At 32.4% G+C, this 15,537-nt stretch overlaps 1 protein-coding gene across 1 annotated transcript in view; it reads left to right on the forward strand.

The window, feature by feature from the left end:
- The window catches only part of LOC114326901 (peptidyl-prolyl cis-trans isomerase G), a 66,361-nt gene that overhangs the window by 9,122 nt on the left and 41,702 nt on the right, over window positions 1-15,537 (forward strand). Inside the window, exons 2-7 of the mRNA XM_050651310.1 lie at window positions 7,009-7,114; window positions 8,389-8,476; window positions 10,032-10,061; window positions 11,255-11,394; window positions 13,817-13,934; window positions 14,129-14,319. Of these exons, the coding sequence (XP_050507267.1) occupies window positions 7,009-7,114; window positions 8,389-8,476; window positions 10,032-10,061; window positions 11,255-11,394; window positions 13,817-13,934; window positions 14,129-14,319 (673 nt within the window). The remainder of the gene's footprint in view (window positions 1-7,008; window positions 7,115-8,388; window positions 8,477-10,031; window positions 10,062-11,254; window positions 11,395-13,816; window positions 13,935-14,128; window positions 14,320-15,537) is intronic.

The raw sequence follows: 15,537 nt of genomic DNA on the forward strand, positions 1-15,537 counted from the left end.
AAAAAATGTTTATTTGACAAATAAATATTGTTTTTTGCTTAAATTCAATATTAAAGCAGCCACCCACCTGCCTCTTGACACTTTGAACATTTAATTTAAGCGAAAAGCAAAGAATATTTTTCAAATAAACATTTCTTTCTGTTTTCTAAGAGCAGTAAAGTGTATTTTGAATTAAATAAATGACATATTCTTCTTTTTATGTCAATAAATTTAATCAAAAAAATTTTTTTTGGGCAGCCTGTATAAGTAATTATGTTAATGTTTATATTACTGATTAGAAAATTCAATTACCTTTCAAATGAGCCACCACACGACCAATATTCTAATTTAAAAAAATCATTGATGACGTAATCACGCCCAGATGGGTGACGTCACTAGTATGATAATAATGCCAAAAAGTCGTAATTTAAAAATAAAAATTAACCTCTTTCGGGATTTTTTTCCAAAATCGTCCATTCTCGAGAAAATTAATTTATTCCAACCTTTACATGCTCACTGTATGTTGGTGCTACAGAGGAGCATTAGTTCAGCTCTACTTCAACATATTGTGTTAGTGTGAAAATAAAAAAATAATGTTTAATTTTAAATATTTAATTTAGAATTACTACTTACCTTTTGTTAAATAATTAAATAAAATAAGGACTCACTACATGGCAAGTAAGCAGATGCACCATCTGCAACTGTTGTATAAAGATTAGATTTGGTTGCCAATTAAATCCAACATTGGGATATGCAATATGATATCTGCTTGATATCACATACAATAGATGACATGAAGAACGTGAAAAGGAAGCTGGAGGGAAAGGCAGATGAGGTTGGTCTTAAAATCATCACTAATAAGATAGTAGAGATGAGAATAGGAATAAGTGAGCATGGTAAACTATACATCAATCAAGAAGAAATAAAACAGGTTAAAGAATTCTGCTATCTTGATAGTATAATAGTGCAAAAGTTGGAGTCCAGGCAAACATTAAACATAGAATAGGAAAAAGAACAACAGACAACAGGCCTTTGAAATCCTCTCATATCATATCTCAACATAAATTAGCCAAAACACATTTAATAGTATCATCAAATCAATACTACTATATGTGAGGGATACTACGATATGGGAGTGAGACATGAACAATATCAGAAGGAAATGCAAGGAAGAGTTTTTGTAAATAGATTCCCACAAAATATTCTGAAGATGTATTGGCCCAACACCATAACAAATGAAGAATTGTGGAATGCATTAAGACAAAGAAGCAGAGGATGAAGCTAGTAGGTAATAACTCATTCTAACAGGTGGGTAAATAAACTTTGAAAAACACATTTTTTATTAATTTTATTATTTAAAGAAATTACAATTTTTATTTAAAATTACTTTATTAGGTACATACCTAACCACTATTACCGAATAATTTATTGAGATCGAATTTTTTTATTTGAAGCTCTACTTCTAAAATTTCTTTTTTTCTTGTTGAAAAATACTATCTTACTTCTTTTTTCTAGTCTTGCTGTTTCAATTTTTTTTGTAAAAGATACATTAAGGGTTTCGCTCCCTACATCTTTTACTTTTTTATTTTTTGAACGAGCCTGAGACATCTTGGCTGTCTTCTTGGGCAGGACAGCAGTTGTCGTGGGTGTACTGAGCAGCACAGTGGAAGTAGAGGGTACATTGGACGTCTGCTATGTGTCTTCCAATTGTAGGTAATCTACTTCCACTTGACTGTCTTGTGCAACTATAAAAATAAAAAAAATTTCAATTGTTTTAGATGTACCAGATAGTTTTTTCTTTATAAAAAAAATCTTTCTCGAATTAGGTAGGTAGTTACTTTTATTTATATACTTTAGCTATCTTAATAGCTAAGTTAATAATCTACCTTAATTTAGAATTGGAATAAATAATTATAATGATTAATTCGTATTAATAATATTTATTGATATTAATTCTCATATTTTGAGTTTGCTTAAATTTGGTTTACAGAAGATCTTTTTTTTGTTTAATGATGTCTATAGATAGGCACAAGGTCTGGCTATGGGGAACCGCTTATCACCCTTGTTCTCAGATTTATTATTGATCAACATAGAAATAATATCTTTAACAATCAAACTTTAAACAATAATACCTTTCAAAAAATCTTAAATTGACTTAGAACTGTAGGATACAATATCCAATTTAGATGGAAATCTTTCAGATGCCAAAAACATTCTAGATTTACTCAAAAACTTACATCCGGATGTACATACTTTGGAAACAATGGATAAACTTAAGTTAATCTTTAGAAAACCGACTAGACCGACTATACCATACCTCCCTCTTCTAATCATCCTTTTTAACAGAAGGTGGCTTCTTTCTATTGCTACATCCATAGAATACGTAAACCTAGCATTATCAGATAATAGTTTTAAATAGTTAAACTAATGGTCACTGTACTACATTTGTGGATAACGTGCTGAACAAAAAAATGTTCTAATTCAGAAGTTTTGTACAGATCAAGACCATATACAGGTTATTGTTCAGATAATATTGGAAATATTGATCAAGCTTTATATATATAAATAAATTTAAAATTAGTTACCTTTATTTAAATAAATTAATAAAGTAAGGACTCACCAGATGTGAAGAAACCAGATGCACTGTCACAACTGTTGGGTAAAGGTTGGATTTGATTGCCAATCAAACTCAACATTTGTGCCCCTACATCTGTGAGACGAGGCCTAAATGTGCCACCACCTGTTGCAAGTATGTCTTTCTGAAAACAATTCATTAGTTCATTACTGATTAAGAAATGAAAGGGTTAAAATCAAAGTGGTGTAAGTCATATTCTTGAAATGATGTAAGCCCTATTTTATAATCTTGATATTATATACACAGACCTCTTCAGAGAAAAAGTGGTGTGTAAGTTTTTACTGTAAATACTTACACCACTTTTCCTGATGAAAAAATGTCTATTTATCAAAGTTATAAAGCAAGACTTCCATCATTTCACAAATATGACTTACACCTCTTTGGCGTTAACACCATCAAATACTAAACTTCTATTGTCTCAACACTAGGTTAGTTCCCATCATAAAATTAGTTTCATTGGATTATATTTTTATAAAAATATTCCACTCAGAAATAGTGTAATTCGACTGACCTGGTGTTAAGAGCTTTAAATTTAAGTTACCTACTTTGTCCGCGGTTTGGTCTCTCTTCAACTGGTCCAAAACCTTCTGCTCATTATATTTTTGAATCTGCAATGTAATTAATCCATATAGCTCTAAATCAACCGAAAGTTTTATACACTTACATTTTCCTCTGCTACTTTTTGGCTAGTGACCCTTTTTAAGTTTATATATGCAGTGTTCAGCTGCTTGGGAGTTCTGGGAAATTCAGCGCTATTTTTTCCCAGGTTTCATTGTTTTGGTTGGTGGACATAGCATTGGTACATTATTTGTTTTCAATTTAATATGCTTGTATCTGAAAACAAAAATACAATTAGAAATTTGTTCTGTAAGTTAGAAAATTTCGTACTTACTTTCCAATTATTTCCAACAGCAAACATTTCTCTCTCTCTCTCAGTATAATTTTTGCGTGGAGGATTTCCGTTGGTATTGCTCATTTTTAATATATTTTTTAATTATATAAATTATGGATTTAATTATTTACTATGGATTGAAATTTTTTGGTTATAAAATGAAATTTTGAAGGATGACAGCCGATTGTGACAGTATCGATACCAAATCGTATGTCAGATAATCGATTTTCTACGATCATATAATTTTAAGATGATCGACGTTTGAGAAACTCGTCACTGATTAACAGTTGATCAAATCTAACAGCTCGATTAGATGATCGAAGATTTGAATAACGTTTCGGAAACCGGCTGTAAGTTGGTCAGGCAAAGGTCGAAATTTAATTTTATGAAATCGGGGTTTGACTAGTCAAACCCCGATCAGCTATTAAAATGTCGTAATTTGTTAGATTAGGTTTAATAAAACGTCATTTTTTATTTTAATTTTAATGTTTAATATTTTTATATTCTCGTAATTAAAATAAAAAACATTAAAAATAATAAGATTTGTGTTTATTATCACATGTTGAGGCATTATGGCATTTAGAGTTGCACAATACGTCAGACCTTTTAGACTTACATAATTTTGAAGAACATTTCTTATTGCAGTAGCATTTTAAAAAGCCTTGTCCTCCAAATTTAGAATCTTTTGCACTAATTCCTCTTAGAGACAGCTGAACGTCTGGAACATCTTCGAAATTAAGAAAATCTCTTTGCATTCTCTTATTTGATTTCTTGAAAAAAGTGTGTTTATTGTTTCATATTTCGCACCAACTCTATATAAACCGTCAATTGTTTTATCTTGTATTATGATACCCAAAATATTTCGAGCATCTCCTTTGGCTCTATCAAAGCTGGGGATAGGTATTGTTATAGTTTTTTCGATCGAAATTGTAGGACTTTTTTTCACTTAATACTTACTTTCCGTGTCCGGAACACCAACAACTTTAAATTCTGTATTTCCAATGGTTGGCCACATAGATGGCCCTGTCATTTGCTATAATTAAGTCTTGTTCTGTGCAGGTCTCTCTCATCTCTGTGCATGATAGTAGATGCCGGCTGGTCTGAACCGCGCCACAGTCGCAGGTATCGTCCTCCTGGTATCCCCATTTTTTCAGGTTACTAGCACAACGTGAAACGCCGGTTCTTAGTCTGTTTAGCGCTTTCCAAGTCGGATACGGTAAATTGTGTCCAGCAGCCATTTCCTCCGAGGGAGAAAAATGTGTCGCGGTAGCTGACGCTTGCCATAGGTGTATTCGGCGCGTCTCTGGCGCTTCGGGGATGGATCTTGATCTCTTCATTTAATTGTTACATAGCATTAGCCTGGGCATGAAGACCTTCAATCGCCTTTCCTTTGTTTACTCTAATATTTTCTGTCTGTGCACAACGCATGCAAACTTTTCTTTCAAAACCTTCATAGTATGCGCCAAATGCGCTGTCAGCGCGCACAACATGTACCACCGTGACAACACAGTTGGTGCATACTATGAAGGTTTTGAAATAAAAGTTCCATGCATGCGGTGTGCACAGACAAAAAAGACTAAAATAAATAAAGGAAAGGCGATTGAAGGTCTTCATGTCCAGGCTAATGCTATGAAACGATTAAGTGAAAGAAAATGTCCTCCAGTTTCGATTGGAAAAAATGTAACAATACCTATCCCCAGCCTTGATAGAGCCAGAGGAAATGCTCGAAATATTTTGGGTATCATACAAGATAAAACAATTGACAGTTTATATAGAGTTGGTACGAAATACGGAACAATAAACACACTTTTTCGAAGAAATCAAATAATATAATGCAACGAGAATTTTATTAATTTTGAAGATGTTCCAGACGTTAAGTTGCCTCTAAGAGAAATTAGTACAAAAGATTCTAAATTTGGAGGAGAAGGCTTTATAAAATGCTACTGCAATAAGAAATGGTCTTCAAAATTATGTAGGTGTAAAAGGTCTAACGTATTGTGCAACTCTAAATGCCATAATGCCTCAAAATGTGATAATAAACACTATTTTTTTTTTTTTTTCAAAAATGAATAACCATTTTCAATTTCGTTGCAACACCATCATATTCTAGTTCAATCATAGAGTTCCGCAAGCACCTATACCGGTTTCGAAACTTATTAGTCTCTCATCAGGAGGCACATATGCTGCTCTCTCCGACCCAACCAGGACAAACCCCGGCGTGCAGTCACGAATTGCAACGAACAAAACGGCATGGATGCCCTAGCAGCAACTGCTAGCAAAAGACTAAGTTTTCAATCTAATAGTAAATAGTACATAAAACAACACCAAAAATGTTGCTCTACATACCACCAGACCGAAAACAATTACAACTATTTTTTTATTTTAATTACGACAATATAAAAATAATAAACGTTAAAGTTAAAAAATAACGTTTTATTAAACCCAATCTATGTAACAAATTATGACATTTTAAGGGTTTGACTAGTCAAACCCTGATTTCATAAAATTAAATTTCGACCTTTGCCTGACCAACTTAGTCTCTCCTAGGTTTGACTAGTCAAAGGCCGAAACTGTAATTTATTTCGGGCTTTGACAGAGACTGTCAGTCAGACACGAGGATTGCCTAGTCAAACCTAGGAGGGCCTGAAATTCGGGCTTTGACTATAACATATACATTGTAAATCCCACATCATGATTTTCAAAGTTTATACATTGTAAATTATGATTCGGGAGTGCTCGTAGTAGCATTTAACGTGTCTTGGTTTGTTTATTTCTACTGCATCTTGATTGTAAATTTAGTATAGTCACTTCTTGTACCAAGCCACAAAAATAATGATAGGGATTACCTAGGATCACATAAAGAGCTGGTTACCTGGTGTCTTTGTTTGTTTATTTCTACTGCATCTTGATTGTAAATTTAGTATAGTCACTTCTTGTACCAAGCCACAAAAGTAATGATACGGATTACCTAGGATCACATAAAGAGCTGGTTACCTGGTGTCTTTGTTTGTTTATTTCTACTGCATCTTGATTGTAAATTTAGTATAGTCACTTCTTGTACCAAGTCACAAAAATGATGATAGGAATTACCTAGGATCACATAAAGAGCTGGTTACCTGGTGTCTTTGTTTGTTTATTTCTACTGCATCTTGATTGTAAATTTAGTATAGTCACTTCTTTTACCAAGTCACAAAAATGATGATAGGAATTACCTAGGATCACATAAAGAGCTGGTTACCACAGTAAAAACAGCCAAAATCGAATACCTGTGTCACATCATGAGGAACGGCGAGAGATATGGACTGTTGCAACTAATTTTACAGGGAAAAGCAGAAAGCAAACGAGGACCCGAAATGCAAAGGATTTCCTGGCTGAAATATCAACCTACTTGGTTCAACACAACAACTACAAATCTTTTCAAAGCAGCAGTAATATCATGTTTCTAATTTCAAATGTTTATGTATACAATTTTGCTTATAAACACTGTCTTCCTTCTTTATAGGATGCAATTTTCCATCGTGTGGTTAAGGATTTTATTATCCAAGGTGGTGATTTCTCAAATGGAAATGGTACTGGAGGCGAAAGTATATATGGAGGGACATTTGAAGGTATGTTTAACATTAGATTAGTAGAAAAATTACATCAAAATTACATTTACAGATACCACAAAATTATAACTTTCAATCTCGACAGGGACCCATATCTTTTTCACATACATCTTTTCCCTTACCCAGTTTTTTGAAGTTATACTTCTTTAGGCGCGATTGAGAGTAAAATTTCCTAATTCTGCGCGCATGCGCACACAGTCAGTATGGCGTTTAGTTGCTGAATCTTTCAAGTTATGTATAAATATATCAGTGCAAGAAAAGGTGTGAAAGAATATATTAGTGTTTTTAGTAAATGTATTATTTATTATAATTGTTGTGTCTTTGGATTTGTCTTGCCCGGGAATAAGATATTTTATAATAATAATAAGTATATTATTTAAAGTATTTTTGTATTAAATTTGTCAGTATGTATGAGAAATCTTGTATCCTGTCAAAGCAAAAGGGAGATAGCGCAGTGGTAGAGCGTGTGACCGGAGATCAAGAGGTCCCGGGTTCAAATCCCGGACGATTCATATATTTTTTTTTATATTTTTGGTACTTATCGTTTTAATAAAAAAATTTTAAAAGTGGTAGGTAAAGAAAGTTAGTTTAATATTTAAATAAAATACAAATAACCTGTTAAGTATATTAATTTTGTTGAAATCATAATAATAGAAGTATAACTTCTTACGTGCGTACAAAGTACACACACATTCTTTTTTTCAATAATGTTGAATATGCAACATTTTAACCCATTTGCTACCAAGCGACTCATATATTATCAGCCACATTGATTTTTCTCATCCGTGAGTCAGGGATCACACTGCACATAATGGCAATTTAAATAGCTCTGGTCTATGAGGATCAAACTTAAATACCCCCCTTGGTAGCGAATGTTTCAAGTAAAAAAATTTTGGCTGTACACTTCTAGGATTGTAATAATGTTGCGAATGGATATGCAAAAGACCACATAGATAGAAATACATTTTTGAGTTTATAGTATCATCATTCCTTCCAAGAATTGACTTCCTTCCATAGGTCAGGTCGTGGTAGCACAAGACTTGAGCACACTTGATTAACCAGAAACAGTCTACCAGCCCCTTTATATTCAGTCAATACACTCCGTAAATACACTTGCACAATTAGTTCAAAAATAATTAGATTTTTAAACTTGTCACGAAAATTTGTCATTGAATTAACAGTTCCTGGTTGGCAGTGTGTCATTTTAGGACTTAACTACCCCCTCCTATTGTGTTACTTTGAAATTAAGGCTAATGAAGGAATTTTCTTTGCAGATGAGAATTTTATTCTCAAACACGATCAGCCATTGTTGTTATCAATGGCTAATAGAGGAAAAGACACTAATGGATCACAGTTCTTTATGTAAGTATTCTAGGTAAAGGAAAGTTGATATACAGGGTGGCTGAATAATTTATTTTAAAATTAATAGGTAAAAAAAAAATAGCAAAAATAGCAAAAAAAAATAGCAAAGACAGAAAGAGCCATGGAAAGACAAATGCTGAACATTAAATTATCAGACAGGAAAAGAAACGAATGGATCCGTAACAAAACAAAAGTGAAAGACGTCTCTACCCAAGTAGCAAAGCTTAAATGGAAGTTCGCCGGACACACCCTACGGCAGAAGGATGAAAGATGGACTAAGATGATAATACATTGGAGACCATGGAACCACAAACGAAAAAGGGGAAGGCCACAGATGCGATGGTCAGATGACCTGAAGGAACACACTGGGTCAAAATGGATGCAAATTGCCCAAGATAGAGAGGCATGGAAGAAGGAAGAGGAGGCCTATATCCAAGGATGGATGTTTAGGGCTGATTAGATAGGTAAAAGACAAAAAAAACCGAAGAACATTTTACATATTTTGATTGAGTGAACAGTATATAAATATTGTTTCCACTATCTGAATTGATTGTATTTGATAAAAATACTAGTAAGAATGACCCAGTAACCAATACAATCAAAGAGATAAGTACCTATATACCTAATACTATTTTCAATTAGATATTACAGTACATATAAGGACATAGATAGTACAAATAGGGACAGTGGTACATTGAAAAAATACAAAATAAGAAAATCATTGCAGAAACTAAAGAAAACTGAAGAACATTTTACATATTTTGATTGAGTGAACAGTATATAAATATTATTTCCACTATCGATGAGAAACGATGAGAAACAAGAAAAGAACCATCAAACAGAAACCAATAGAAAAATGAAAACTGATTTGGTAAGGACACATAACTAGAATGGACAAGAATAGTAAAGGAAGTGAAGCCAAAACACTTGGAACTTAGAACAAGAAGAAGGAGTAGGAGTAGAATGAGGTGGATGCAACAAATCTAGGAAATCTGGATTAATAGAAGAAAATACTGTAACAGCTGAGGGGAATAGCAAGAGACTGGAAGGCTTGGAAGATATGGTTAAAAAATGGATAGATACCAGAAACATCCAACACGCTTATATGGCACAAGTAAAGCTGGAAGAAAAAGATGTTATCCTTAGTTGATTCATTATTGAACAGCTCTTCTGCCTACTCAATGTAAACTGAAAAAAAATATGTGTTTATTTTGATATAATCTATTAAACATTGTCAAATTCTTTAGTCACATACCTCAACTGGACCTATGAGTCAATTGTACGTATCAAAAGAGTCAATTAATTTAACGACAACTCCACCCTGTATTAAATTAATAAAACAACTTTCTTTCAGCCTAAAACTATTTATCAATTGTACATTTTTATATGGCAACATTGAATTGGACTTTAAGTGTCATGATAGTTTTCAATTCTAACTCCAAAGAGTTAAATAAATGTTACAGAGCCGTATTTATTTGTCATGTATGTAGCTCTACACGTGTACCCCATAGTACGAGGCTACGCTGATCATATCTTGTGAATTTTTGTGTTATAGTACAACGCAACCGGCCCCCCATCTGGACGAGTAAGTTGAAACTATTAATTTTAGCAGGACCACAAACATCTTTTGTACAGTTTTGCTCTTTTATTGTTAGAATAAATACAAATAATATCACCATTAACTTATGAAAGTTGAAGTTTTCAAATTTATTTTAACTCTTATAAACATCAAAACCTTTATACAATGTATGGGTGCTAGGAAGAACCAACATAGATTCTTATTGAAGTTATTCTTCGTTAGGCACGAGGGTGAATTTTTACATTCCCTGGCGAATGCGCACACCGACAGTATGTTGTTAGTTGCTAAATCATCCAATTTATGTATGTATCAGTGCAACTAAGATTTGAAAATAATACATAATATATTAGTGTTTTTAGTAAATATATTTATTATAATTTTTGTGTCTTTGGATTTGTCTTCCTTGGGAGTAAGATATTAAGTATTTTAAACATTTTTATATTTAATACTTCACTTGATCTATTTGTCACCGTCGCGTCGTTTGTAATTACGTCCCAGAAGCCGTAAAAACAAAACCCTGATGGGTTAATGGTATAGTATTTTTACTACAAAAACGTTATTACGTAGGTCAAAATTTTTGACGTAAGAGAACTGTCAAAACATTAGAATGTGACTTTTCATTATTGCCGTGTTTATAATAAACATAGCAATAATGAAAAGTCACAATCTAATGTTTTGACAGTTCTCTTACGTCAAAAATTTTGACCTACGTAATAACGTTTTTGTAGTAAAAATACTATAGAGCATTCGACTACATAACGCGAAGATCCCGGGTTCAAATCCTGACACGGACGATTGTTATCCTTTTTTTTTTAATTTTTCGTGTTGTTTTAATAAAAAATTTTTGAAAGTGGTAATATCAAAATTAGTTTATTAATTAAATTAAATACAAATAAACTTTTAAGTATATTTATTTCGTTGAAATCATATACTTAATAGAAGTATAACTTCTTACGTGCGTACAAAGTACACACACATTCTTTTTTTGTGTTATTCCAATACACTAATCACTATACACTACTTTTTTAAGAATATCTTTTATCAACAATCATTCATTTTTAGAAAGGTTTAACAATTTTGAAATGATAAACTTTGTATGTGAACCCACTCTCTGTAATAATTTTGTGAAAGAGCAAACTATGCATTACGATCTGATTCTGGTCCTGTATAGACCATCGATGTAATTGAAATATTTTTAGTGTTCACGTGGTATTTGGAAGAGTAGTGAGCGGAGTTGATTTGGTGAGGCAGATCGAATCACTTCCAGTGGATGCCAACAGTCGACCTCTTCAAGATGCGAAGATCATCAAGTGCGGAGAGCTTGTAAAGCAAGTCAAAGGTAAATGCCTTTTCTAAATAAAAAACTCTTCATTTTCAATCAGTTGCTGACTTATTTAAAAATTACAAATTTTTGAAATGATAGTTGAAAAATAACAATATTGAATTGTTTTTATTTATAACTTTTGAATACCCTCAACAGTTGTTAAGATAAGCCACAATTCTTAAAAAATAATTTTATTGGCGTTTCAACTCAGACGTCGTTATTATGATACAAAAAAGTTAAAAAAAGAGGAAGTCGAAACGTCAATGGGTGCGTTCACCAGACCAGTGCGCTATGTCAGCGCTTTGAAACTGTTTAAGATTTTTCGAGTGAACGTCATGTCAATTTACTCTAAACTTCAACGTGTTGACGAAGCGGTCGCCATTTTATTCAACGTAGTATTTGTATCACGTGTTTAAGAAATATATTGTAATTGCGCGCTGATTTGAAAATATTTACTTTTACAATGGTTTTAATTATAAAGTAATTGAGACTTAGGAGATACATAACTGTATACGCTCACGAAATTGTAAATCTGTGTATTGAGGAACAATATTTTCAACATAATTCATATTTCTCGTGACAATTATTATTTATTTATGGTGGAAATACTTCATCATCATCCAATGGTTCTGCCAAGTCCAGCACAGCCAGCAGCACTAAAAATTATTTCTTGTTCATGTCATTAACCAACAATAAAGGTAGTATTATATTATCCATTTTTGAATTAAATTTGTGAAAGACACGTCCAAGTTATCGTTGAACGATAGCACGATATAAAAATAAACAAAAACAACGAATCTCGTTTTAGGTTAAGTTCATAATTCATAAAACATGCGAGAACACAAAACAAAACCAACTATGAAAGTGTCAAACGAAAAAAATACCATTCACCAGACTGAACGTAGTTTTAAAGCGCTGAAACACAGCTGTTCAGTTGAAACTTAAACCGATTATTTCTGGTGAATGCAGCCAATAATATCAGTTTTTAAGAATAGTGGCTTATTTCCCAGTTAGAATAATAAATGAAATTTTGACACTATTAGCATTTAAAATTTATAGGTTAATTAAGTTATATCGGCGGTTTTTTGTATTTTCTGCGTTATTCCTTTAATTTTTAGATTATTAGTCTGCATTTATATTAAAAAACAGTCGTTTTTAGAACTCTTTGGTGACGTAATAGTATAATATAATATTTGTGGACTATTGTCGAAGGCCACATAGGTGTGAATCTGTCTTTTGAGTTTACTCCTCCTATGGTTTGTTTTTAAACCAGGAAAAGTAAAAGGGGGCCGGCATAGCTAAGCGGTAGTGTGCTTCGCTCGTGTGCTGGTAGGCCGGAGTTCAAATCCTACCGCCGGCAAGAACAACTAGAGATTTTTAAAATGTTTGTAGGCCCCAGGGCGACTCAGCCTGAATAAAATGAGTACCTTGGGTAAAACCAGGGGTAATAATAGGCGGTTGAAGCGTAGCACTGGCCCTGTTGCCTTCCTTGGATACCGTAGGCCCTAGATATAGCAGACTACCCTGCTATACTCCCAAAGCCACGTGAGCGGTATAAAACGGGAGACTATTACTATTATTATTATAAAGTAAACAAAAAGACAGATTTACGCCCAAGAAAGTCACTGGAAAAATCACCAAATACATCCTCTTATCTTATATCTTCTTATATTCTTCTTAGATTAAAGATAAAGTTTATCTTGAAGATGTCATTAACAATTTAAAAGTACTATGAAAAAGAATGTGAGGTCAAATAAATAATTATAAATTGAATGGTAAGATTGTGTAATTGGAGCCCTGTTATTCAGTGTCAAGTTGTTATAGATAGATAAGTCAGTAATAAGATACTTTTCAGGTTCGATATCCATATCTCACTATCTTGGAATTGATATAGGAAATGCGATTGGTATAAGGAGGTCCGGTTCATATTTTTTCTTACTAGAATTTTGAAGCTATTTTCTTGTGGTTTTTCCTTTGATTTTCTCTCTTTAATGAGATTTTACACACAAATAAAATTTAAAATACATTTATTTTGACGTTTCAATTTCCACTTTGGAATTTTAAGGACTTTTGAGGAGTAAGAATTAATTTTAAGTGATTTAGATACGAAATCAATGTGACAGATTTAGTGTTAACATCATAAGATCACATTGTTGAATTGATTTTATTAGTACCTACCTATTATTTTTTAAATTTTGAACATTTTGAATGCCCAAATAAATGCACAACATAAGGCAAAGACAATCGTTTGTTACGTTTATTAATTCAGTAAAGGAAAAGAAGTATTTACACAAATGTGGATATTTCATTGTATATGGTTTTCACCCCAGAATTTCCAGAATTGTTCCCCTATTTTTTAATACTTTAAAAAACTTTAGGGTATTTTTAAAATAGTTTTATTAATTAAATTTAAAAACTAATGTATTCTGTATTTTAGCCAAGAAAGAAAAGAAGAAAGTAGAAGCGGATGATGACAATGAAGAGGAGGGAGAAATTAAATCAAAGAAGAAAAGTAAGAAAGATAAGAAAAAGGAGAAGAAAAATAAAAAGCATAGGTAGGGGAAACAAATTTAGCATAAATTTCACTGTGCCTTTTTTAGATCTTGGTTTAATTTCTGTTAAAGATTTAAAGTTTTTGATAACTTTTTCAATGTACTTGTTAGGTGTGGTTTAACTGATTATCTTCTATTCATTAATCTTTCGTTTGACTTTTTGAATCACTTAGAGCAATATAATTTGTAACTTTTAGCAAAGAAACCAGCAAATCGGACGAAGGGGAGGAAGAAGGAGAAGAAGGCGAAGTGTTTGAGCCTCACCCGTTAGTTACCGTAACAAATATTGATCCTGAAGAAATACCCGAGATCCCAGCTAATAAATTCCTGATGAGAGGAGAAGGCAGAAAAGATAGGGAAAGGGATAAAAATAACGATAATAGAAAAGGTTTGTACTTGATTTTAAAAATTACTTCAATGGTTATAGATTGTTTGAAAGTATTTAATGGAGTGGTTTAATTTTAATAACGGTTTTTAATGATTTCATTTGTTTAGCGTTACAAGTTTAGGGACACCTTATTCGAATATCACGGGTATTAGTGAGGCATTAATATTGTAGCGAGCGCACAGTTAATACACGAGCGGGACAGACCACGGAGGGGTGAATGTCTAATTTCATTCATACTTTATATTTTCGAGGGTGCTGAAAACGAAAATGAGGTTTATTTTGAATTTTATGTGGGGGAACATTGTCAAAATCGCAATTTTAACCTAAAAATAAAAAAAAATGAAATCACGTTTTTTTGCGTTTACCTCGCTACAACTCTGTGCCATTTTAATATTTTTTTCTGAAATTTTTACAGTGTATAGCTTTAACATTTCTGAAGACAATGGTACCTGTTTCAAGCTTTTATTCTTATCCTGATAAAGGTTATGAATTTGTTAAATGAAAAGGTGCGGATTTGTGCATTGCAAAGTTTAATCGCAAAAGTTGTGTGACGAAGTTTAAAATTTAGCTTCTTAATCACGTTTATGTTAAAATAGAGAGTACAAAAAAGTTTTCTGGTAAGTTTTAGATCAAAATGTTTTATAGAAAAAAAAATAGTGCAACTTTTAATGTCGACATTAGAAATCCCCAATATAACGCTTATTTTTCGAGATACTGACCATGGGTGGTGAATGGCTAATTTTGGCCTTAGATTATGTTTTTGACCGTGATGAAAACGAAAATGAAATTTATTTTAAGTTGTAGGTGGTGGAATATTGTCAAAATTGCAATTGTACCCTAAAAATAAAAAATAAATGAAATCACGTTTTTTTGCGTTTAGCTCGCTACAACTCTGGTCCGTTTTAATATTTTTTTCTAAAGTTTGTACACTATATCTTGCTCACTTTTTGAAGACAATGGTTTCTGCTTTAAGCTTGTAGTCTTATTATAGTATAAGTTATGAATCTTTTAAACTACAAGGTGCAGATTCGTGAATTGCAAAGTTTAATCGCAAAATTTGACTGCCAAAATTTGAAATATAGATATCAAACTCAAAAATAAAACATGAGTACAAAGAAGTTTTCTGGAAATATTTGGATCAAAATGTTTTATAGAAAATAAATGGTGCAACTTTTAACATCTACGTTATAAATCCCCAAAATAACGCTAATTTTTCGA

The sequence above is a fragment of the Diabrotica virgifera genome, chromosome 5, assembly GCF_917563875.1.
Source record: "Diabrotica virgifera virgifera chromosome 5, PGI_DIABVI_V3a".
In the NCBI taxonomy this organism is placed as follows: domain Eukaryota; kingdom Metazoa; phylum Arthropoda; class Insecta; order Coleoptera; family Chrysomelidae; genus Diabrotica; species Diabrotica virgifera.